The sequence below is a fragment of the Chionomys nivalis genome, chromosome 11, assembly GCF_950005125.1.
Source record: "Chionomys nivalis chromosome 11, mChiNiv1.1, whole genome shotgun sequence".
Taxonomy (NCBI): Eukaryota; Metazoa; Chordata; class Mammalia; order Rodentia; family Cricetidae; genus Chionomys; species Chionomys nivalis.
The window spans coordinates 28,579,696-28,603,099 of NC_080096.1; the positions used below are offsets into that span (position 1 = coordinate 28,579,696).

The 23,404-nt window shown below is 41.7% G+C and overlaps 2 protein-coding genes across 9 annotated transcripts in view; both read left to right on the top strand.

Moving 5' to 3' along the window:
* The window catches only part of Macf1 (microtubule actin crosslinking factor 1), a 345,446-nt gene that overhangs the window by 163,172 nt on the left and 158,870 nt on the right, over window positions 1-23,404 (top strand). For all 8 annotated transcript variants that reach the window (XM_057784472.1, XM_057784473.1, XM_057784479.1 and 5 more), the window contains 12 exons: window positions 13,766-13,932; window positions 15,851-15,963; window positions 16,063-16,169; window positions 16,790-16,909; window positions 17,060-17,155; window positions 17,692-17,819; window positions 17,896-17,989; window positions 18,170-18,324; window positions 18,919-19,192; window positions 20,700-20,828; window positions 21,800-21,877; window positions 23,092-23,253. In XM_057784472.1, coding sequence (XP_057640455.1) covers window positions 13,766-13,932; window positions 15,851-15,963; window positions 16,063-16,169; window positions 16,790-16,909; window positions 17,060-17,155; window positions 17,692-17,819; window positions 17,896-17,989; window positions 18,170-18,324; window positions 18,919-19,192; window positions 20,700-20,828; window positions 21,800-21,877; window positions 23,092-23,253 — 1,623 coding nt within the window. The remainder of the gene's footprint in view (window positions 1-13,765; window positions 13,933-15,850; window positions 15,964-16,062; window positions 16,170-16,789; window positions 16,910-17,059; window positions 17,156-17,691; window positions 17,820-17,895; window positions 17,990-18,169; window positions 18,325-18,918; window positions 19,193-20,699; window positions 20,829-21,799; window positions 21,878-23,091; window positions 23,254-23,404) is intronic.
* LOC130883741 (40S ribosomal protein S15a-like) lies at window positions 6,763-7,192 on the top strand. Its single transcript, XM_057784482.1, has one exon. The coding sequence runs from the start codon at window positions 6,779-6,781 to the stop codon at window positions 7,169-7,171; it is 393 nt and encodes a 130-aa protein (XP_057640465.1). The 5' UTR covers window positions 6,763-6,778; the 3' UTR covers window positions 7,172-7,192.

Genomic DNA, 23,404 nt, shown 5'->3' on the forward strand with positions numbered 1-23,404 from the left:
TAGGGCTATGCTGATAAAAGTTTTTAGTGCTTATACAGAGCTGGCATGGCAGAGAATTCCGTGAGCCCAGGGGTTCAATGCTAGCCAGAACAACATAGGAAAACCCCATTACATTTATCACACACACGCACTGGGGATGTGTGGCTCAATGTGGTGTGCTCGTCTCTGTCATGTACAAGGCCACAGAGCTGGCATGACAAAGAATTCCTTGAGCCCAGGGGTTCAACACTAGCCAGGACAATATAACAAAACCCCATTACATTTAACACACACACACACACACACACACACACACACACGGAGGGTGTGGCTCAGTGGTGGTGCACTTGCCTCTGGCATATACAAGGCCCTCTGATTCGCAGCACTGTGGAAACAGAAAAGGGTAAAAGCTACAACAGGGAAGAAACGTACATAGCTCTTTTCTCCATTCCATTCAGAGACAACCTTTGGGTTGTAGTGCATTCTCACTTGTCACTGAAAACACCAGGGTAGGGGAACCCTGCCATAGCACAGGGTGTGGTCTGTACAGCTCACTTAAATGTAATTCAGACTTCATTCCCTGGTTCAGTTTGAGTGAAGATCACCTGAGTCTTAGTCCCGCCGCCACGACTCCCTCCTCCAGTTGGCAGCAGCTGCTAGATTTCTTTGTTGCTCAACTGCAGAGTCCAGTTGCTGGTTTAGAACTGTGGGGGTATCTTCTTGTTCATATGGCTGAGAGCCGATTTCCCTCCCTCTAGTGATTAGAATGGAGCTGAAATGAAAGGTCTCTTTTATGCTTTAGGTATTTCTGAGATAGGGTCTCACTCAGTAGCCCAGGCTAGCTTCAGACTTGCTTTGAAATCCTTCTGTTTTAGCCTCCCAAGTACTGAGATTACCGATATAAACCATTTTGCCTAGTTAAAATGAAGTCTTAGAAGGATTGTGCCTGGTGTTGTCACTTATTTAAACTTGGACAAGTTAATCAGCTTTCTTAAATCTGAATTTCTTTACTTACAAAGTTGGGCTTCACATGATTGATGCGAGAAACAGGATAATGCGCACGCATGCTCGCGCACACACACCTTTACAGTATTTGGCACATACATAGTGTTTAAAATATGGTAGTGTCATATTTTCATAAAAGCAGCATTGATGATTACTAATGAACAATTGTCAAATGCTGTTGGTGACCTGGCTTTTTACATTTTATTAGCAAGTGATCACCCGTCCATCAAGCTTTAACATACTATACTCATAAATCGATTTCCAGGTTTTTCATCCACATGTTAATGGCCATCAAAATTAATGGATATTTTTCTTTCTTTCTTTGGAAATGGCCATATATGCCACAGGAGATTAGATTGTCCATGCCCCTTTTCCTTTTCTTAATGGAAGGATTCAGCTCCAGTCTTTCTTAGGTTAAAATATGATTACGTATATTTTACTTGCTATTCTCTTTTGGACATCTTGGAGCAGAGATTAAAACGTATTTCATTTTGGAGTTTGGGAGCCATAATTGCAGCTTCTCCAGTCTCATCTTCCCTTTCCCTTGCTGGTTAGTACCAGCTGAGCTGGTTTGCTTTCCCCCTCTTTGATATTGTTCTCCTCCTCCTTCCTCCAGGGTACCTCTCTTCCTTTCCCCTCCCTTTTCCATTTACTCTTACGCTCTCCCCTCCTCCTCCCTCTCCCTGGTTTCTAGCTCCTTTTTGCGTTCTGTTTGTGTTACTGAGGGCAGTGCTCCAATTACCTCATATTTAGAGAGAGGAAGCAGCAGCCAATCCGGTTTCTGTCTGCTTTTAGGTCAAGTGATTTCTGAACTGCAGTGAGATGCTTTGAAATTTGTCTTGCAGCTCTGAGCCTGTAAGATGGCTGTCTGAATCGAGCGGCTGGTAGAGACAGAGAGAGGCGAGAGGCGGGGAGGGAGGAGAAAGGATAGGAGGGATTGCCGGCATAGTGCTTTTTTTTTATTATTATTATTATTATTTTTTTAATGTGCATCGAATCCGATGAAGCCGACATTGGAATTTCTCTGGGATTCAAGGACTGATTTAACTGCATTTTTTTCTGAGATTGGGAGAGGAAAGAAATGGGAAATTCACTGGGCTGTGTTAAGGAGCCGAAAGAGTCCATAGCTGTTCCTGAGAAGGCTCCCATATCTCCCAAGAAGAGGGTTCGGTTCAAAAGGAAGTGGAGAGGGAAGAAAACCCCTATTCTAGAAGCACCTCACAAAGAGAAGCCTTTGGAAGTCACTGGAGTCATTGAAGAGACTAAAACCCTAACCAAGTTCACAGCGAGTCTCCCAAAGGAGCACGGAGTGGGAGGGGCAGAGCATCCCCCATCAGACATTTTGTTGCTTGGAGACTCAGCTCCCAACTCAGGGGTGGGCGATCAAGGGATGATTGTGCAGGTAAAGGAGAGATTCCAAGCAGAGATCCAAACTGCTCACCTTCTGTTGGAGGCTGAGTCATCGGTTGTTGGAGAGGTCTGGGGTTCCCTGGAAAAGGGTATGACAGTCATTGCTCACCTGCTTGATAACCCGGCGGAAAGGAACTGTGAGAAGTCTGTGAGCCAACTGGTGGAATTTCCGAGGACAGCATCCTGCAGCAGCAGGGCTGTGCTGCTGCCTTTGCAAGGAGAGACTGCAGTGGAACAGGGAAGCACGCTGCTTGGATTTCAGAGCAGCACTTTGCCTGGGACAGACTACCCCTCTGACACAGGAGATCAAGACCAACTTTCAGAGGGATGGAGTGTAGGGGGAAGAACCAAGAATGTTCTGAGTGCCCCTCCCACAGGTTCTTGGATTGCTAAGTATTCTGTTGCTTCATCAACACTAAAACAGTCAGTGGACCCTATTCACATAGAAGCTACCCACGGAGGTGAAGTGTCCCTCCGGGGTCCCATATTGCCTGCTTCCCAGAGTGATTTATCTGTCGGTGGCATCACTGTGAGCATTTTGCCATCTTCCTCTGGCTATGGCAGTGATGGGCTGCCCCTCCATGGGCTCCGGCCTGAAGATACAGAACCTGAAAAGACCTCCACACCCTTCTCAGAAGAGGATGGTACCTTGTCTTTGGAGGCAAGCCATACTGATCGTGGGGTCTGGAGGAGGTGGGTGGTATATTTGGGGTAATCAAACTGTCTTTTGGATTCCTGCCTCTCAGACATATTAGAGTGGGGTAAACAGTCAGGGTCTTGGTGCATTTCAAACTTTGCACTGCATGGGGGATTGCTAGAGTTTGGCAAGCAGAATCTATTTCAGGTCTGTCCCTTGATGCTTAAAACCAAGTCTTGTTAGCTCTGGGGAATCCCAGGTTTATAATTCCATGTAGTAGAATTGCTGAAGCTATCTGGTAGGATTATCTTTCAAGGTGCAGTGCTAGATATTCTGCTTACTTAGGCCAGAGGTGTTGTTTTGTTTATCCCCTTTAAGAAGTTGTGATGTAGCATAAAGGGAAGCCTAGCTTAGTTCCTAAGATTGATATAGGGGCGTAAGGGATCTTGAAGGCTTGGGAGCAAGGCAGCTGTCTTCAGGGTGCTTGCTTTTCTCTCCGGAGAGTAGTATTCTTAGTAGAGCTAATGTAGTTTCTTCCCTGGGAGGTTATGTCTAGTGATCACACTCGTTGAGTGTTTCTTCCCTGGGAGGTTATGTCTAGTGATCACACTCGTTGAGTGTTTGTATAGGAGAAGAGGAATGAGATTGGGGCAGTTTGAAATTTCAAAACTACAAAGTTCACTTTGTGATTGAACTTGTTTAGGGCTTTAATATGTCTTGTTTGGTAATGGTAATATTTCTAGAGCTCAAAAATCATGTGAGAATTCAGAAAACTGGAAACTGAGGTACGGTCACAGAGCAATTCTGGGTAGCATACAGTATAGTATGTAGATCATCCATGGTTGAACTTTTATTGGTGTATTGGCCTCTGCAGCATATGAAACACAAGCTCTAGAGATGCAGACATTTTTGTGTGTGTGACTAAGCTGTTGACTATGGACTGACATATGTAACCTAAGAAATAACTTCGTAGGTTAAATGTGAAGTTCCTTCAGAATGAAAATCTTTAAAGCCACAGGGCATGAAACCTGCATCGTCTTTGTGTGGTAATGTGTCTTCAGGGACCTTGTCCCTTATTTGCCAACTAGCCACAGGCCTACAGGGCAGCAACAGCTAGGAAGAGAGGGGGCAGCATGTTCTGACTACGTGGGTATTTGTGAGTGTGGGGTGGGACTCCTGGGCAAGCATCTGTCTGGAGGACAAGCTCCCACTGTAGAGTGGGAGCGTGAGGCCAGCACGATCGGAGGAGCAGCTGTGGCTGGTCACACACCTTCTGGCTCTGTACTGTTGCTTTATTGTGTTTTGTTTCTAATGTGTTAGAGTAATAATACATCTCAGAGAATAATGTGAGTTACAGAGTAACATCTGTCTGCATAAACTTGTTCTGCCTCATGCTGTTTGGCTCAGGTGTGCTCAGGGAGCTTTGGTGTACAACCTTATACCATGAGTTTGTTGCTTTTCAGAAACGGAACTGCATGCCCATTCTTGCCAAGTGCATATTTTAGACAGTGGAAGTTATTTGTGGCCAGTGTACAGTTGGAGCTTCTGTTATTAGGAACTAGTGAGAGTAGAGGCAGGCGGGCGGAGGGCAGCCGGCAAGCATGGCTTTCAGAGCACTGAGAAGACTGGATTTGAAGCTGGAGGGAGAGTAGCTGTGCTCTGAGGTCAGACAAGGCCTCATGGCCCTTCCCTCCTTCCAGGACTCTGTTCCTGTCTGCCGTTCAGTGTCTAGAACACTGGGCTCATTTAAACAAGGAAAACGGTTGGAAAATCCCTTCATCTTCCCATCTTAGCTCCTGCCGCCAGTGTCTTGCCCATACAGTTAGTGGATCCCAGTGCACAAGGAAGTGAGCTTCATATGTCCTTCCACACACCTCAGCACCCCTATAGTTTGGAGTGGGGGGTAGCTATATAAGATCCGGGGCAGCAATGGGGATGAGGTCAGCTGGTATACTGTTTTCTGGGCCTTTTTCAATCCTTTCCCCATTTCTCCTCTTTAATCATAGGGGAGTTGTTTTACTCACCTTGATTTTATATTGTAAGAAAAAAAGCAAAACTCAACTAGACATGATATTACTGGGAAAATGTAGACGATAGTTTTGATTAGTATTTTTTAAGCTTTTCTTTTTAAATATGTACTTAATTAAATACTGGGCAGGGTAGCTTGTACATACTCAGCCCTTGGGAGATAAAGGCAGGAGAAGTAGCAGTATTTCATGGCTCTCAGCCACATGGTGAATTCTAACCCAGCCAGGGGCCTGCTATGTGAGACTACCATCTCAAAAAACAGATCAAACAAAAAGTTAATTAAAAACATATAGAATTATTACTTTGGACCTACAATAGTGATATTATCTTAAGAAACATTTGAAGACAATTACTGAAGTGTTTATGGAGAAAGTAATATATATCTTTTAATAGTAATAATTAAAGTCAATTGGGCAGTGTGGATGAAACAAGTAGTTATGAGCTAATAATGGTGAAACTAGGTGCTTTTACTGTTACCTTTTAGTATGTATTTGAAATTTTACATTTTCTAGTGATATTTTGTTTGTGATCTAACAAATAAAACTTGCCTGAAAATCAGAGTGCTGAGTGAGCCATAGAGGCCAAGCAGTAGTGGTACACGCCTTTAATCCCTACACTTGGGAGGTGGAGGCAGACTGATTTCTGTGAGTTCAAGGCCATCCTGGGCTACAGAAAATCAATCCAGTCTAAAAGAGAAACAGAACCAGGCAGTGGTGACTCATACCTTTAATCCCAGGACTTGGAAAACACATATCTTTAATCCCAGCACTAGGGAGTAGACACAGGAAGGGATATGGCTGGACCGAAATAGGAATATAAGGAATATCATGCAATCAGGTTTCATTGAGATAGTATGCTGTCTGAAACTGTCAATCTGAGCTGCAGTCAGTCTGAGGTTGCAGTCTATGCAGTCAGTCCGAGGAGACAGTCTGAGGACAGGATACCCCTTTCCAGTGGTTGGCTGCTCTGCTTCTCTGATCCTTCAACTTTCACCACCTCGTAGCTGACTCCGAGTTTTTATTATTAAGACCAATTAGATTTTGTGCTACAACATTTCATATAGTAGATTGAGGAAAATGAAGCATGACAGTAGTGATAAAATTATTATATAATAATGGCCGGGCGGTGGTGGCGCACGCCTAATCCCAGCACTTGGGAGGCAGAGGCAGGTGAATCTCTGTGAGTTCAAGGCAAGCCTGGTCTACAAGAGCTAGTTCCAGGACAGGCTCCAAAGCCACAGAGAAACCCTGTCTCGAAAAACCAAAAAAAAAAAAAAAAAAAAAAAAAAATTATATAATGCATATACTAAAAGGGGGCTACAGTTTGGAATGTTTGACATGTCCAGCTGAAGTGGTTACAAGTGTGGAATGGATTAGCTGGTTTTGAATCCCAGCCCTGCAGTTTACAGTATACCTTGTGAATCTGTGTATTATGGGTCATCATAGCATGCACTTGGTAGGGCTGTTAATAGGAGTTAAATGAGTTGAAAGCAAAGTTCAGTGCATATTAGCAATTAAAATCATTTAAAAAGTTTTACAAATAGCATGAAAAGGAAAATTTCCTTGTATAAAAATGAGAACCAGCCTGGTCTACAAAGGGAGTTCCAGGACAGGCTCCAAAGCTACAGAGAAACCCTATCTCGAAAAACCAAAAAAAAAAAAAAAAAAAAAAAAAAAAAAAAAAAAAAAAGTCTTTCGGCCATCTTCCCGCGCCGCCACCATGGTGCGCATGAACGTCCTGGCCGATGCTCTCAAAAGCATCAACAATGCAGAGAAGAGAGGCAAACGCCAGGTCCTCATCAGGCCCTGCTCCAAAGTCATCGTTCGGTTCCTAACCATGATGATGAAGCAAGGTTACATCGGTGAATTTGAAATCATTGATGACCACAGAGCTGGGAAGATCGTCGTGAACCTCACAGGCAGGCTGAACAAGTGTGGAGTGATAAGCCCTAGATTTGATGTGCAATTCAAAGACCTAGAAAAATGGCAGAACAACCTGCTCCCGTCCCGCCAGTTTGTCTTCATTGCACTGACCACCTCAGCTGGCATCATGGACCATGAAGAGGCAAGACGAAAGCACACAGGAGGGAAAATCCTGGGATTCTTTTTCTAGAGATGTAAAACATAAATAAATAGCCTTTATGGACTGTGAGAAAAAAAAAAAGAGAGAGAACCTCTCAGGAACAAGCAGTTCACGCGCACGTACACACAGCGCACATTCCCTACAGATGCCTCATACACATAAGAAGACTCACTGCTGAGTCACATGATGTCATTTTACACTATTCATGGCAGAAAAACCTTAAAAATGCCTATTGCAGGAGGATTTAGCCTCTCGGGACAAATATAAATTTGTACCATAATTTAGAATAAAAATGTATACACCCTATATGACCTTAGCCTTTCATTCTTGTTACCTTCTCTTACAAAGTTCTGAATTAGACCTTCCACTGAACTCTCCCAAGATACACAGCTGCTAGGAAGTTCCCCTGCCTGGACGTTTATAATAAGCTCTGCGCTTACTTGTTCTTAAATGAAAGTTTTCAGGGTGTGATGGCTTCTTTCTAACCGTTTGAGGTCAGCTGGGAATTTCCGTGTACCACGATCAAGCACCCATGTACTCAGAGCATCTGGTCCTTTCGTTTCCTGAGGCTGATACGGAGTTTCAAGTCTAGTTCCTCAGCCGAGCATTCCAGTGCATTCCAGTGCTCCATAATCTAATATCTGCCCAACATTCTTTCCTTTCTTTTCCCATTTCAACTTTCCCGTCATAACACATCAACCCCTTATTTGCCATCTTAACACATCGACCCCTTATTTCCCATCTTAACACATCGACCCCTTATTTCCCATCTTAACACATCGACCCTTTATTTCCCATCTTAACACATCGACCCCTTATTTGCCCCACCTCTAGGGTATGTATCAGGTCTCACTACGTAGCCTAGATTGGCCTCAGAAGATAATTTTATCTCAGTGTTTGGTTTGGAATTCTCTTTTCCTTTCCGTTTTTCAGTTCTGTAACATCCTTTGAGGATGAATCTCAGTCATGCTCATTTAGGAAATCTTATTGATCTTTGCAAAGCACAGTAAATTTCCATCCTCCTGAGACTGTCTTTGGGGTGCTATTATTATTGCTGCTTATTAGGCATAGATAATAGATAACTTTTAGATAACTGTTAGATATGACAAAGCTGAGTTGAACTTTTCAGCTCTAGATAGCTGCTGTAAACAAAACTTATTACTGTTTTTGAATTTTTATACAGTTTTGTTATGGCCTCCCAATGAAGTTATAGCCAGCTCATTACCAAAAAACAAAAACAGACAAGATTAACTGAATAAATCTATGTCACCATGTACTAGTTCAATCTGTACTAATTTGGGTAGAGATCAAGTGACATAATCCATTTAAAGAAGAGACAAAAGAGCCAAGGAGATCTAGTTATTCTCCTTGGGAATACAGCCTTCTAACTTGGAGTGTTGGGTGTGACTATATATAAACCTTAGTACTGAAAATGTTTTTCAAAGGACAGAGAGATGCTTCAGTGGATGAAAAGAGTACTTGCTGTCCAGCTGAGCTCCACCTTTGGAACCTGCATGATGGAAACAGAGAACCCGCTCCTCCAAGCTGGACTATACTGATCCCCACATGCATGCGTGGAGCAAGCACACACACCCTCCAACACACAGACACAAGCACACACCAAACAAACAAATAAATAGAGAAATAAAGAAATTGAAATGTTTTTAAGAGGTTGGGTGGATGGCTTGGTGAATAAAGGTCTTCCTGCGCAAGATTGCAGGCCAGAGCTTGGATCCCCAGTACCCATAGAAAGTCAGGAGAGTGGCTATTACAGCTGAATTGCTGAGTTCTAAATTCAATGAGAGACCCTATTTAAAACAACAACAACAACAACAAAAAAAAGGTGAGCAGTGGTAGAGGAAGAAGAAGACACACAAAGTTGATTTCTAACCTCTTTCTTTTTTTTTTTTTTTTTTTTTTTGGTTTTTCTAGACAGGGTTTCTCCTGGAACTAGCTCTTGTAGACCAGGCTGGTCTCGAACTCACAGAGATCCACCGCCTGCCTCTGCCTCCCGAGTGCTGGGATTAAAGGCGTGCGCCACCACCGCTCGGCTGATTTCTGACCTTTGCCTGTGTGTACATGCATGCATGAATGCACACACACACACACGCCTAAATGAGTTTTGTAGATAACTCAGTAAGTGCTTGTCTTGCAAACACAAGGATCCTCTGAACTCATATATAAAAATCCAGGCATGATAACTTGTAATCACAGTGCTGGAGAAGTGAAAACAGCCAGCCAGTGAGTTTCAGGACTGTAATAGATCCTGTTATGTCTCCTCTTCTCCCTGACAGGGCTTCTCTATGTAGCCCTGGCTGTTCTGGAACTCTCTGTAGACCAGACTAGCCTGGAACTCAAGCTTTGCCTCTCAAATTCTGGGATTAAAGTGCGCCACCACAGTCCAGCTGATTCAGTCTTTAAAGACAAAACAAACAAAAAGGTGTTTGAAAACTGAGCAACAACAGCTGAGGTTGTCTTCTGGCCTGCACACGCACCTCGTGTGTGTGTGTGTGTGTATAGATCAGAGAACAACTTGGAGGAGTCACTTCTCTCCATATACTCTATGGGTCCTGAGAGAATTTAACTCAGGTTGTCAGGCTTGGTGACAAGTGCCCTTTGCCCAATGAGCCATTTTGCCAGCCCCACATTAATGCTTTTTAAGTTATTTATATTAGTTATAAAGTTCCCATAGCCTAGTGGTCATCAATCCGTATGAAACAGCTAGATTCTTGAGGTTTGGAAGGAATCAAATTTCTGGGAACCCAGACTCAGAAAAACATGGCTGGCTGAATTACAAAAATATTAAAAGAGAGATGTAGGTGATATTTCTAGAAAATTGCTCATCAAGTAGTTTTTCTTATTAAAAAAAAGATACTGGTAGCAAAGATAGCATTTGAATAGTATTTTTAATATAATTATAAAAATTCTAAATCAATTATACAGTGTAACTTTAATATTGTTTTTCATTTTTTCTGTGGAGGGGGCATGGACATAAGTAGAAAATGTGTGTGCGTGTGCACACATGTGCATGCAGGTGTGCACATGAGTCTAGAGTTCAGAGGTTTATAACATGGAGCATCTTCCTCAGTTTCATTCTAAGTTGGCTTTTGGTTTCTTACTGAACCTGCAGCTTACCTATTGCCTAGTCTAGCTGGCCAGTGAGCTCTAAGGGTCTGCCTATCACGCTTCCACACCTGACTTTTCTGTAAATGCTGGGGATGTTTGTATGTTGTTACACTTTACTACGGAGCCCTCTCCCCAGCCCACCACTTATATTAAATCTATGTCTCGGTGTGGGTAGCATTGTTTCTCTCTCTTTTATTTCCACTCGTCTGTCATTGTTTGGGAAAGTAATTGGGGAAGCTTTAATTTATTGAGATATAGCATATCTTAACTAAATTCTTAGAGGACTGACATATCTCATTTTGTGTTTCCTCTTTTTTCACTTGGTTGGCATCTGCTTACTGAAACAGCACAGGCATTGTCTCTGAGCCCTTCATTAACATTGCTGGTTGGGGTTACTTGTTTACCTCTGTCTCAACTTACTTTTTCTGTAAATGATTTCCCTGACTGAGTTGCTTAAACCCAAACCTAAAATTATGCTTTTATTTTGAGCTTTGAAAACATAATGTTTTCTTGATAACAGAATGAGTAGACAACACGTGACTTATTTTCCTCTCCATACTATTTGGCATAGGGTTAGGATGTTGGTAAATGCTTATGGAATTATTAACAAATATTACATTTGTGGGAATGCTTTGGAGAAGTAATTAACTAACCTTGGGTAGTGTGTGATGGGAGGAAGTTCGATTAGATACGTGTAGTCTCTGGCATGATATTGAGGCTCTCTCCTTTCCACTCGGCCAGGGGAGGAAACCGATGAAAGCCAGGTTTCTGTATCGCTAGTGCAGACCCTAGTGACGGTGCGCATACCACATGAGAGTATCACAAGAAAAGGTGAATAAAAACCAAACTTAACTACTGAGATGCTTACACTGATAATCACACTTTTCACAACCCAGTTTACAGTCTAGAAAGGCTGCAATCCAAGCCTGGTACTGTTTTCTTCCCCTAAAGAACCAAACATTGTCTCATCCAACCTGTGTTGAAAACCTGAAGCAAAGCTCTTCACGGAAATAGCTTCAATGCAGGGACTGGAGAAATCGCCTTAGTAGTTAAGAGCACTGGCTGCCCTTGAAGGGACCCAAGTTCAGTCCCGGGGGCTCCAGTGTCTTCTTAAGGCACTGCATGAGTATGGTGTATAATACATGCTGGCAAAACTTATGTACATATAACAAATAATGCAATGTGCATATAGGCATTGTGGCTGAAACTGTGATTGGCGGGTAGGGGATGTCATTAGAGAGACGGTTGTGCTTATTTTGGTTAAATAATTAAAATTTAGATTTAGGTAAAGAACTCTAATGCTCAGAATTTGTTTTGTTAATTCTTTCCCTGTTTCATTTCACCAAATCTATTTTCTGATCCTTCTTAATATGTACATGAAGCAGCTGCAATGAAAGTGATGGGTATATGTCATTGTCTAGTGACAATTATCCATCACAGTAGGAATGGAGAAATATGAAGGGAATGGAAATAGAGCTGACTTTAGAGAGAGACTATTTATACTGAGCCCGTAGGGTGCTGGCTGTTGGGTTGAATGTACTATTACTGAATCCTCACTTTGCAGCTTCGTGGCTTTCTCTATCAAACTTGGAATTGATTGAATTTTATAGCATAGTTTCACATGGTTTCTATTTATAAGTGATTGATGGATCTGAATTAATTTACAAAATGAATTTTAACTGTAAAATTGTTGAGTATCTGCAGCAATCATTTAGCTTTATAGTATATATATGTATGTATGTATGTATGTATGTATGTATGTATGTATGTGTATGTGTGTATGTATGTATGTATGTGTGTATGTATGTGTATGTATGTGTGTATGTATATGTGTATGTATGTGTGTATGTATGTAATGTATGTATGTGTATGTATGTAATGTGTGTATGTATGTGAAACAATAATTTGGAAGTTGTCAGGTAAATACGGAGTCAGCAGAGAGGTGGTGAGTGATAAAAAAATTTGTAGAATCATCTTATTATTAGGCATTATCAAAGTGCACTAGCCTGAATTTCCTTTGTATGAATATACCTGTCAAGGGCAAAACTCTGTACCCACGAGTTTGCTGCTTATTCTGCCATTTCATTTCACTTTGACACGTAAGTGGCTTCCTGGGCTCTATGCAAACTATCTATACTATTCTTGCAGTCTGCCTTCAAACATTTTGGCAGTATTTAGAAGTCTGCAGGGTTTGGTTGTTTTTTGTTTTGTTTTGTTTTGTGTGTGTGTGTTTTCCTAAATAAAGTATTGAACTTTCTGGCCCCAATTTTCCTGATTTTAAAATAATAGAAGTACCCTTACTCAAAACAGGGCTATATCCCAGTTTGATTTATGTATTTAATTTGAAATTGTATTATCACTGTAATTTTAAAATGTATTTAATACATTAACCTACCGAGCCTCATAATTTAACCTGGACCACTTTAGACTACACAGAACATTTTTTGCCCATAGTTGGATAAAATTATCTAGCACAATGCAAAGTCTCTTATAATAATAAAATATTTCATAACTGGTATAACTTATTGAATATGATTTTGCTGAACATATAAAACAGTACTTGACAGTAAGTACACTCTTTTTAGTTTTTTGAGACAGGGTTTCTCTGTAGCTTTGGAGCCTGTCCTGAAACTCACTCTGTACACCAGGCTGGCCTCGAGCTCACAGAGATCCGCCTGCCTCTGCCTCCCAGTGGGATTAAAAGTGTGTGTTACCACTGGCTGGCCAACAGTAAGTACAGTCTTAAACTATTATAAAAATTTAAAAATAAGTTGAGAACCTAGTGGATGGATGTTCTGTTATAATCTCATTTATTTTGAGTTAAATATGTAAAATTTAGTATAAGACACTTGGAGGTGTCTTATTGTCTGCTATATGTATATATGCATATTGTCCTCACATACATGCAAGCAAACCAACAATGCATATAAAATAAAAATAAATACATTATTTAAAAAAGGATTTTATTCAAAACTGACATCCTGCATAAATGTGCTGTTTGTATTCTCCATAGTATACTTTTAAATGATAATATCCAATTCTGAATATTCTCTCCATTTTTGATTGTTAGCATTATAGACCAACCAGCCTTTACTGATCTGATAGGTTTTGGGTGTTTTGTTTTTGTTGCTTTGTTTTTCTTGTTTGTTTGGTTGATGGGTTTGGTTTTTTGGGACAAGGTTTCCCTTTGAAGTCTTAGCTGTTTTGGAACTTATTCTGTAGGCCAGGTTGGCTTCAAACTCAGAGATCCAATTGTCTCTACCTCCCAAGTGCTGGGATTAAAGACATGTGCCCCCAGCACCAGACCGGTTTGGTTAAGTTTTAATTTGTGTTTTTCTGACCACCAGAGAGGTTAAATATCTGTTGGAGTTGTCATTAACAGTGTTCCTAGCTAGTCTTGGGTCTTTCTTCCTTTATTAGTCATAATATAGAGAAAAGAGAAAGACAACAGACTTTATTGTATTTGAAGGAGTTATTCCATGTCCTATGTGTTTGCAGATATCTGATATCTACATTAGTGGGGAATCAGGGGATATGTCAGCCAAGGAGAAACTACTCTTGTGGACTCAGAAAGTAACAGCTGGTTACACAGGAATCAAATGCACCAACTTTTCTTCCTGCTGGAGCGATGGGAAAATGTTCAATGCACTGATTCACAGATACAGGTACGTACAGTGGAATCTCACTGCTCTTAGAAGGAATTCTTCCCATTACATTTGTAATGAGCTGCCATACCGTCTTCCCCTTCCAACAAGGATTAGACTCTAAGTCATTGCTCTGTTTTGAAAAGCAGTCTTTATTGAGCCCTACTGTTCTAGGCACTGGCCAAAGCAGTGAAGCAGTCAGTGTTCATGCTTTCGGGGAGCTGACTGTCCGCTGGGGAGAGTAGGGAGTAAACAGAGAACTGGGTGTTTGTCACATAGTGGCAGGCACCGTGGAAGAACGTGATTATAGGGTTGTGTAATTTGAACAGAGATGGCCAGAGGTAGATGAGGGTCTCAAAAGTGAGCCATGCAGGCTCTGCGGTCAGAGCATCCCAAGTAGGTGAAAGAACAAGTGCACAGGGCCTCAAGAGGGACCAGACCAAAGTAAGGAGAGGCAGGTAACTTGGTATGACATGAGGAAGGAAGATAGGAATTTTAACCACACACACAAAAAAATAATAATTTGAGGTCTGGGTGGTCATACACATATACTAGTTTATGAATTTGTGTAAACTTGGAATTGGGTAGCATTAGGTGCCTGGTGTGCAATTAAAAGTAGGTTCAAGATTAGTATCTTCCTGTCTCCTACTTTCTCTCTAGTTCACTCAGTGTTTTTCTAACCAGCTCCAAGACTCTCTTCAAGGTTTAGATTGGCCACACAGCAAATGCAAAGGACTTTTTTCTTTGGATATCTGAGGGCAAATGATCAAATTCTCTCACTATATGCTTTTCCAAATCAGTCTCTTTATTGTTCTGCTTCTATTCTAATTCTCCTGTACTACTTCTAATTCCTCCCAATTTATCCTCCTACCTTCTTCTCTTCTAGACTGAAAACTTGTCTCTTTACAGGAACGTTAAAGTGATTTTAAAAAATTATAAAAGTTAGTCTCATTGGTAGAAAGCACATCCCTAGGGTAAGCAATAGGGAGCTGAGCCTCTTCCATAGCAACCCAAAGTTCCAAGGTTACTGGAGTAAGATCATGACCAGATTGGGGAGAGGGCACAGTGCCCAGTGACAAACTTTGAAACATAGTTCTGTTGTTAGCAGACTGGCAAGTGAAGACTTGGCATGCTTTTCTTAGAGTGCTTTGTGTAGCAACCTAGGTTTGACATCTGCGACTCTGACTTTGTGCATAACTATAAAATTTTAAACTTACGATCTATTTACAGAAAGCCTTTAGTCTAGTTTGAACTTGCTCTGAGGTAAAAGTGAGCTAATTGTGTGCAGTTAGTCTAAGCCAAAAGGAACAAAGTAGGCTTTTAAGTGTCTACAGTCTTCATGGAACAAATAGATCTAGTTATGAAGCATGTCCCAGTATATATTCTATATATAAAGATTATACAGGTAAATGAAGAGTCATCTTCCTGATCACCCACAGATATATGTGCCCCCCATAAGATTGAGATGTAATCATGAGATTACATATATACATATAATCATGAGATTCTCATGGCCTCTGACAGTTTTCAGTCCTGGGAACTGTTAGGTCCTCCTTGTGTGAGCTCATGTGCTGGATAGACAGTGGCTTTTCACATGCCGTGGTGAACCTTTACAGACCCGATCTGGTAGATATGGAGATTACATATACACATCACATGAGATTATATACTACAAGGCAGGTATTGGGGAGACATCAAGATGTTTTAGCAAAAGCAAGCAAAAAAGAACTGATGGTCCTTCAGGTATTGCCTTGACAAGATTAACCCCCAGCAGAGTCAGCCCTCTGCTTGGTTGACACTTGAATTATCAACTGCCATATACTGTATATTCTCATGGCCTCTGACAATTTTCAGTCCTGGGAACTGTTAGGTCCTCCTTGTGTGAGCTCATGTGCTGGATAGACAGTGGTTTTTCACATGCCGTGGTGAACCTTTACAGACCCGATCTGGTAGATATGGAGAGAGTACAAATCCAGAGTAACCGGGAGAACCTGGAACAGGCTTTTGAAGTAGCTGAGAGACTCGGGGTCACCCGATTGCTGGATGCAGAAGGTGAGAGTTACTGAGATTTAAGTACATTTAACATGTTTTCATAATTCCTTCTCCTGGCATTTTCCTCATTCTGACCAAGACATTCTATCTTTCTCTCAGATGTGGACGTACCATCTCCAGATGAAAAGTCTGTAATCACTTACGTGTCTTCAATTTATGATGCTTTTCCCAAAGTCCCTGAGGGTGGAGAAGGGATCAGTGCTACGGTAAAAGAATATTTTCCTAAAATACCTTGTTTCATTGAAGTAGAGTACCTTCATTAGATAGTGTTACTTAAATTCTTTTGCATTTACAAAGACCCACCTGAGTCTATATTATCTCTATCATAATGGACACTGTCCTTAAGAATGAGCCTTGGTATTGCTAATTTTATGCCATCTGACGTAGACCATTTGATGTTAAATGCCAGCAAAGAATGCTATTTCCGTCCCCAGCCTTAATTCAAGATGACATGGTGTTTTCTTGGCAACTGATACACGTTTGAATAGGCAACATGGCTGAGCTCTAGGCTAGCCTTGAACTCATGGTCCTGCTGCCTCAACCCCCGAGTGGAGCAATTACATTGTGAAGAATCACCATGTCTGACAAATATTGTTGATCTTAATTTTAGTAGCTTGGTTTATAGTCTTTCTACGTGTCAAGATATTGAATGGCATGTTTGGGTTCCTCAGGGAGCTTTGAAACTGAAACTTTGAGTATTAAGTTGGACATCTGTCTAGGCAATTAGAAGAGGGTTTTGCATGGCCTGGGGTGGTCTGAGCCACTTTGTCCTTGCTGCTGCTGCTAAGTGCAAATCTGGTCTACAGTGTCTGTCTTCTGACCATAGGACGTGGATGCCAGGTGGCAAGAATACCAAAGCCGAGTGGACTCCCTCCTTCCCTGGATCAGACAGCATACACTCTTGATGTCAGATAAATCTTTCCCCCAGAACCCTGTTGAACTAAAGGTAAAAGCATGGACTTAAGTTGCTTTTTCTGAATTCTCTCTGGGAGTAAGCTTCAGAGATTTATGCTGCTGGGATGGGGGAGGTGGTGTGAAAAATTGGTCCCTGTTGCTTTGGTCTATTAATTCACTCATCAAATATTAATATTTGTAGGCACTTTATAACCAATATATACACTTCAAAGAAACAGAAATTCTTGCCAAGGAGAGAGAGAAAGGAAGAATCAAAGAGTTATATAAATTACTAGAGGTAAGGAAGCATATTTCTTGTTAAGACATGGGGTTTGCCAGTTTGTACTGTCGTTGTTTTCTAATAGATTCCCACATGCTCCCCTTTTATCACTACCGAGGGTAATGATACCCTCAGCCAGTCTTGGAACTCTGTGGTAAAGGAACAGTATCAACAAACTGTCATTAGTAAAGGAGTCATTGAAAAACAGTATCTCTATTCAGAAATCCTTTTTTCCTTGCTTTTTAGAGGGAAACTATAGAGTTGGGTGAATTTAACCTTGCCAGAATCAAGTTTATTTAGAAGACAGATTTCTAGAAATGATAGAAGGGATGGGATGGTTTAGAGCAAGTGGTCTCTGCATGTTAGAGTTTAGATACAAATGTTTTGGCTCTTAAGTTGTTAGATGCTTTATTCTTTTCCTATATTAGATAGTGTGGAAAACTACTGCTTGACTGGAACAACAACAACAAAAGCAAGAAGAAAACTACAAAAAACAGATAAAAATAGTCCGGAGGGTAGGGCTGTGGTAGGGCACTGAAAAATATCTCTTTCAGGTGTGGATTGAATTTGGCAGAATTAAACTGCCTCAAGGCTACCACCCTAATCATGTAGAAGAAGAATGGGGGAAGCTCATCATTGAAATGCTAGAGCGAGAGAAATCCCTACGGCCCGCTGTGGAGAGGTGGGTCCAGGTGGCAGACTGGCTTTCTTTAGGGCTGCTTTGAGTCTGTACTTCATTATGGTTTTTATTTTTTTAGGCTGGAATTGCTGCTTCAGATTGCAAACAAAATACAGAATGGTGCTTTGAACTGTGAAGAAAAACTGACACTAGCGAAGAATACACTGCAGGCTGTAAGTATTTGCTTCGTCCTACATCTTATGTCACATGCTTTCCACTTTGTACCCAGCTGCTCTAACAGTCAAAGTTAACAGCTGAGGAATCCAGCTGTGTTACTTCCTTTTCCTCCGTTCCCTCCCTCCTAGTGGGTGAGAGCAGCGACATTTTCTCACCCAGACTCTCTTCTGTCACAGGATGCTGCACACCTGGAATCAGGACAGCCAGTCCAGTGTGAGTCAGATGTCATCATGTACATTCAAGAGTGCGAAGGTCTCATCAGGCAGCTGCAGGTGGATCTCCAGATCCTCCGGGATGAGAAGTACTACCAGCTGGAAGAACTGGCCTTTAGGTGAGGAGGAAGGGGCTCATAGGGAGGGCTGAGATAAGAACCAGGTACTGAACCTTTAACTTGAATATCAGAACTCTGTTTCTGGGGCTGCTGCATGCACACCCTCTAAGCAGGACATTGCCTGGGCTGAGTTTCCCTTTTGGCACACCCATCCTATTAAGTGTCTATGGTATATTTCTCGGTCACTGTGCCATCTTACCGCATTTCTGTTTCAGAGTGACCTGCAGAGGTGTGCTAGCCTCTTGACTTTGAGTAAATGGGGTCTAGTGAACTCATTTTATAGATGAGGAAACTGAGATCTGCAGAGAGGAGAAGCAGTGTTTAAAGTCACATGGCAGTCCAGCATTTATTCTCCTATGACCTTCAGGAATCATATAAATATTACATTACTTCCTTCCAATTAACACTTTAGTTTTGCATTTGCCTCGAAAACTCCAAGCTAGATGATGTTAAAAATACCACTTTACATTTCTGTAACACTTTTTCAAAACACTTTTCCTGATATGGTCCCATTTTTATTTTTATCATGTGCTTGTTAAATAGATAATGAAGATTTTATTTTAAGCATGTTTTAAGTTTACTCTTCTTCTCCAGGGTCATGCGTCTGCAGGACGAGCTGGTCACCCTGCGCTTAGAGTGTACAAATCTATACCGGAAAGGCCATTTTACTTCACTTGAATTGGTCCCACCCTCTACCTTAACCACTACACATCTGAAAGCAGAACCCCTGAACAAGACAACTCATTCTTCTACCTCTTGGTTTCGAAAACCTATGACCCGGGCTGAACTTGTGTCTATATCCTCCTCTGAAGATGAAGGCAGTCTTCGATTTGTATATGAACTACTTTCTTGGGTAGAAGAGATGCAGGTGGGTGTATGTCCAGAAAACTGTCTTAAGTGGACCAGGTTGCTTTGTATTTCTGGTAGAAAGAGCCTTAATAATTGATCCTGTCTGCACCTGAGACCCCTTCTCCTTAAATGTCCCCTTGCCTCTCCACTGTTTAACCCATGCTGACCTGGAAGTCAGTGTAGTCTCATTGTCCTTGAACACATGATCTTCCAACCCCAGCTTCCTGAGTGCTGGGATTACAGGCATATGCCACCATGCCTGATTCCTTTCTCCTTATATTCTAAATGGATAGGATTTATATAGATTGTCCCAGGCTTTTCTGACTTGAAGCTCTTGGCAAGTCCATTACCTTCTGTTAAGCCCTAAGTGGTAACTTGTGGGAAACTTGTAGTGTCTATATATCTCGGTTATCTTTTTTTTTTTTTTTTTTTTTTTTGGGGTTTTTTTTTTGGGTTTTTTTTTGGTTTTTCCAGACAGGGTTTCTCTGTGGCTTTGGAGCCTGTCCTGGAACTAGCTCTGTAGACCAGGCTGGTCTCGAACTCACAGAGATCCGTCTGCCTCTGCCTCCCGAGTGCTGGGATTAAAGGTGTGCGCCACCATCGCCCAGCTTCTTCTGATGGTTCCTTGTTGATAGGAAAGTGCATTCTTCGGTTTTTGTTGTTTTGGTCATACATTTTAAATCTAAGCAAGACTGATATATTTATTCCACAAGCCCAATGCTACTAAATTATATTTTAGGTCAGTAATAGCTCAAATTTGACATTGTTCTGTGCCAGGCTATCTCTGTAAACCCAGGACCCAGGAGGCTAAATCAGGAGGTGATGAATTCCAGGCCAGCCTGGGCTATTTTATAGGATTTCCATCTCATGGAAGAAAAAAAGGAAGGGAGGACAGAAAAAGGGAGAAGGGATCTACTGGCTAGTAGCTGATGCTGTGAATCAAAATATTTTTTAGATCTTTCTCTTTTCCTTTTTTTTTTTTGTGGGGGTCTACTCCATTAAATTAAGAGACTCATAATGATTTATTGTTGTTTTGTTTAAGACAGGGTCTCATTACATAGCCCAGATTGGCCTGAAACTCAGAGATCTGCCTGTCTCTCTGCTTACTGAGTGCTGATATTAAATGCATGCACCACCATGTCTTGTAACCCTATAAAAGGGAGTGTTAAGCCCCACTTCTGACAAACTCAGGGTTCTTTTCTCATAGGCCACCATTGCTGTAGTTAATGGGGCTTCCTCTGTAGGCTCTTGAGGGTTGATTGTAATGTATTTTCCTGTACAAAGCCATAGAATGATAGAGACAGTTTAGATGCCCAGTCCTTACACCTTGCCATTTTGTTTATTTAAGTCATGGTCTTATGTAGTCCAGGCTGACCTGGAAATCCTGAGCCTTCTGTTCTAAGTGCTGAGATCACAGACATGTGCTACTGTACCCTGCTCTTACCCCTGGTCATCTCATCCAGATACTGGACTGACCACTCTCCTGTCCTTTGCAAGTTATAACGCATATGTGCTTTCTTTTTCAGATGAAGCTGGAACGAGCAGAGTGGGGTAATGATCTGCCTAGTGTGGAGTTGCAGCTGGAAACACAGCAGCATATCCACACCAGCGTGGAAGAGCTGGGCTCGAGTGTCAAAGAGGCTAGGTCGTACGAGGTAAAGAGCATTGAGAATCTGCATTATGAGAGTTTTGGGGAGGAGCAGGTAGTGGGAGTTTTATTCCACACTGCTGTTTCTGAAAAGGAGGAGGCCCCGAAAAGTAAAGTATATAATGAATAATACTTTACAACTAATTCTGGCTTTATTCAATGTGTCTCTATTAACCTTTGAAATGACATTGTGAAGAAAGTAGGTTTTTTTGGTTTGGTTTGGTTTTTTTGAGACAGGGTTTCTCTGTAGCTTTGGATTGGAGCCTGTCCTGGAACTCACTCGGTAGACCAGGCTGGCCTTGAAATCACAGAGATTTGCCTGCCTCTGCCTCCCGAGTGCTGGGATTAAAGGTGTGCGCCACCACTGCCCAGCAAAAAACTGAAAAACTTTTAAAAGTGATGCTGACAGCTGAAGTCAGAATTAATAAATAGCAGAATCTAAACTCAGGAGTTCTGTCTCCAAAATTCATTTTCTTCTCATTTTGCTGTGAGCCTGCAGTAAAGAGCTGGTATGAAGAAACTGCTCACTTGGTCAATCCTGCATCAGTCACTGTCTTATTTTTTGAGTGTCTTGGTTTGTTTTCTGGTGGTAATGGACCACACTTAGGGACTCTCTGCCTCTAGGCAAGTGCTCTACTACTGTGCTGCTGTCTTCCTGTTTTTATTTTGTCACCCCCACCACCTTTAAAGGAGCAGATGAGGAGTTCGATAGTCATCAGGCGTAGGATTTGCTCAGAAGCCCTGATTGTTGAAAATACGTGCAGGGTGCTGGCAGGTCACCCTGCTGAATTGTCCACTCAGTGCTGCCTCTAGCTATGAAGTCTGGTCTCACCTAGAAAATTGTTGCCCAGGCCTGTGTTTCCCAGAGCAGTGAGCCCTCACCTCCATACCTACATCTTGTTTACATTGTTGAAGCAGGGCTACATAGTTTCCCCACTGTTTCTCTAATGTCTTTTCATTTCATTCCTTTTGTGTCAGGGAAAGATGTCCCAGAATTTTCATACCAGCTATGTTGAGACTCTTGGAAAGTTGGAGACACAGTACTGTAAACTGAAGGTGAGTCTTTCTCCCAGACCTTGACTAGTCAACTTATACTGTGCTCATAGAGACTTGGGCTCCCTCCAAATAAGACTCCTTCCTAATTCAGAAAGCACATGGTTCGGCTCTGTCTTTGTTTGTTTATTTGTTTTAGATTATATTTACTGTGTGTAATTATTTATATGGTTATAATATTCTTTTTAAGATATTTTCTCTATATAGCCCATGCTGGCCTTTAAACTACTTTTGCCTCAGTGCCCAAAATCCCAGTATTATAGTTTTATTCTGCCACAATGAACTTCCAAATTTTTTGTTGTTGTTGTTTTGTTTTTGGTTTTGTTTTGTTTTGTTTTTTCGAGACAAGGTTTCTCTGTAACTTTGGTGCCTGTCCTGGAACTAGCTCTTGTAGACAAAAGACTGCTCGAACTCACAGAGATCTGCCTGCCTCTGCCTCCTGAGTGCTGGGATTAAAAGCGTGCCCCACCACTGCCCAGCTGAACTTCCAGGTTCTTAAAGGTCAGAAACCACTGCTCTGGGAAACTGTAAGCAAGTTAAGCCCATCTTAGCTATGTTCCTTACCAAGACGGTAGTCATCTGTATTTTGAGATACTATAACTAAAAAATTTAGATGATTGAGAGGGAATTCTCTATTTATTGTTTTTTACTCCCATCTATTGTCCATGGTGGAATAAGCCAAGATCACTCTTTATACAACAACACTTACAAAAGTCTTGTGAGTCACATCTTCAGTGTAAGATTGACAAGGACCCTGGAAGTTTTGTATCAAACTATGTAAAATGAGTCCATCAAAAAGAATCCAGGAGCTGGAGAGATGGCTCAGCGGTTAAGAGCACTGACTACTCTTCCAAAGGTCCTGAGTTCAATTCCCAGCAACCACATGTGGCTCACAAGCATCTGTAGTGAGATCTGGTGCCTTCTTCTGGCCTGCAGGCATACATGCAGGCAGAACACTGCCATAATAAATAAATAAATAAATAAATAAATAAATAAATAAATAAATAAATAAAGGCTAAGGGTGTGTGTGTATGACTTAATGGTAGAGTGTTTCCTTGCATGCCAATGGCCTTAGGTTTAAATACAAGCACTTTAAAACAAAACTAAACAAACTAGACCTAATGCATTTCCTGGGTTATTCTTTCCTGACGTCACTGTGCTATCTTCTCCAGATGCAAAGGCTGGCACTTTAATCTTTTACTTCTTGCTTTTTCCAGGAGACTTCTAGCTTCCGAATGAGGCACCTTCAGAGCTTGCACAAGTTTGTCTCCAGAGCTACAGCTGAGCTGATCTGGTTGAATGGGAAGGAGGAAGAAGAGCTAGCCTGTGACTGGAGTGACAGCAACCCTAACGTCTCAGCCAAGAACACCTACTTCTCTGTGAGAGTCACACAGCAGGACCACCATGCTGAGTAGCAGTAGTGAGAGGCAGAGAGCCAGTCTGCAAAGACTGCTGCTCCAGCAGTGGCTCTCAACCCTTGCAACAAGCCATCTCTAAGAATTTTTATGTTACAGTTCATAAGAGCAGCAA

Coding starts and splice junctions, on each gene's coding strand:
- LOC130883741 (XM_057784482.1), top strand. CDS start 6,779: ATGGTGCGCATGAACGTCCTGGCCGATGCTCTCAAAAGCATCAACAAT.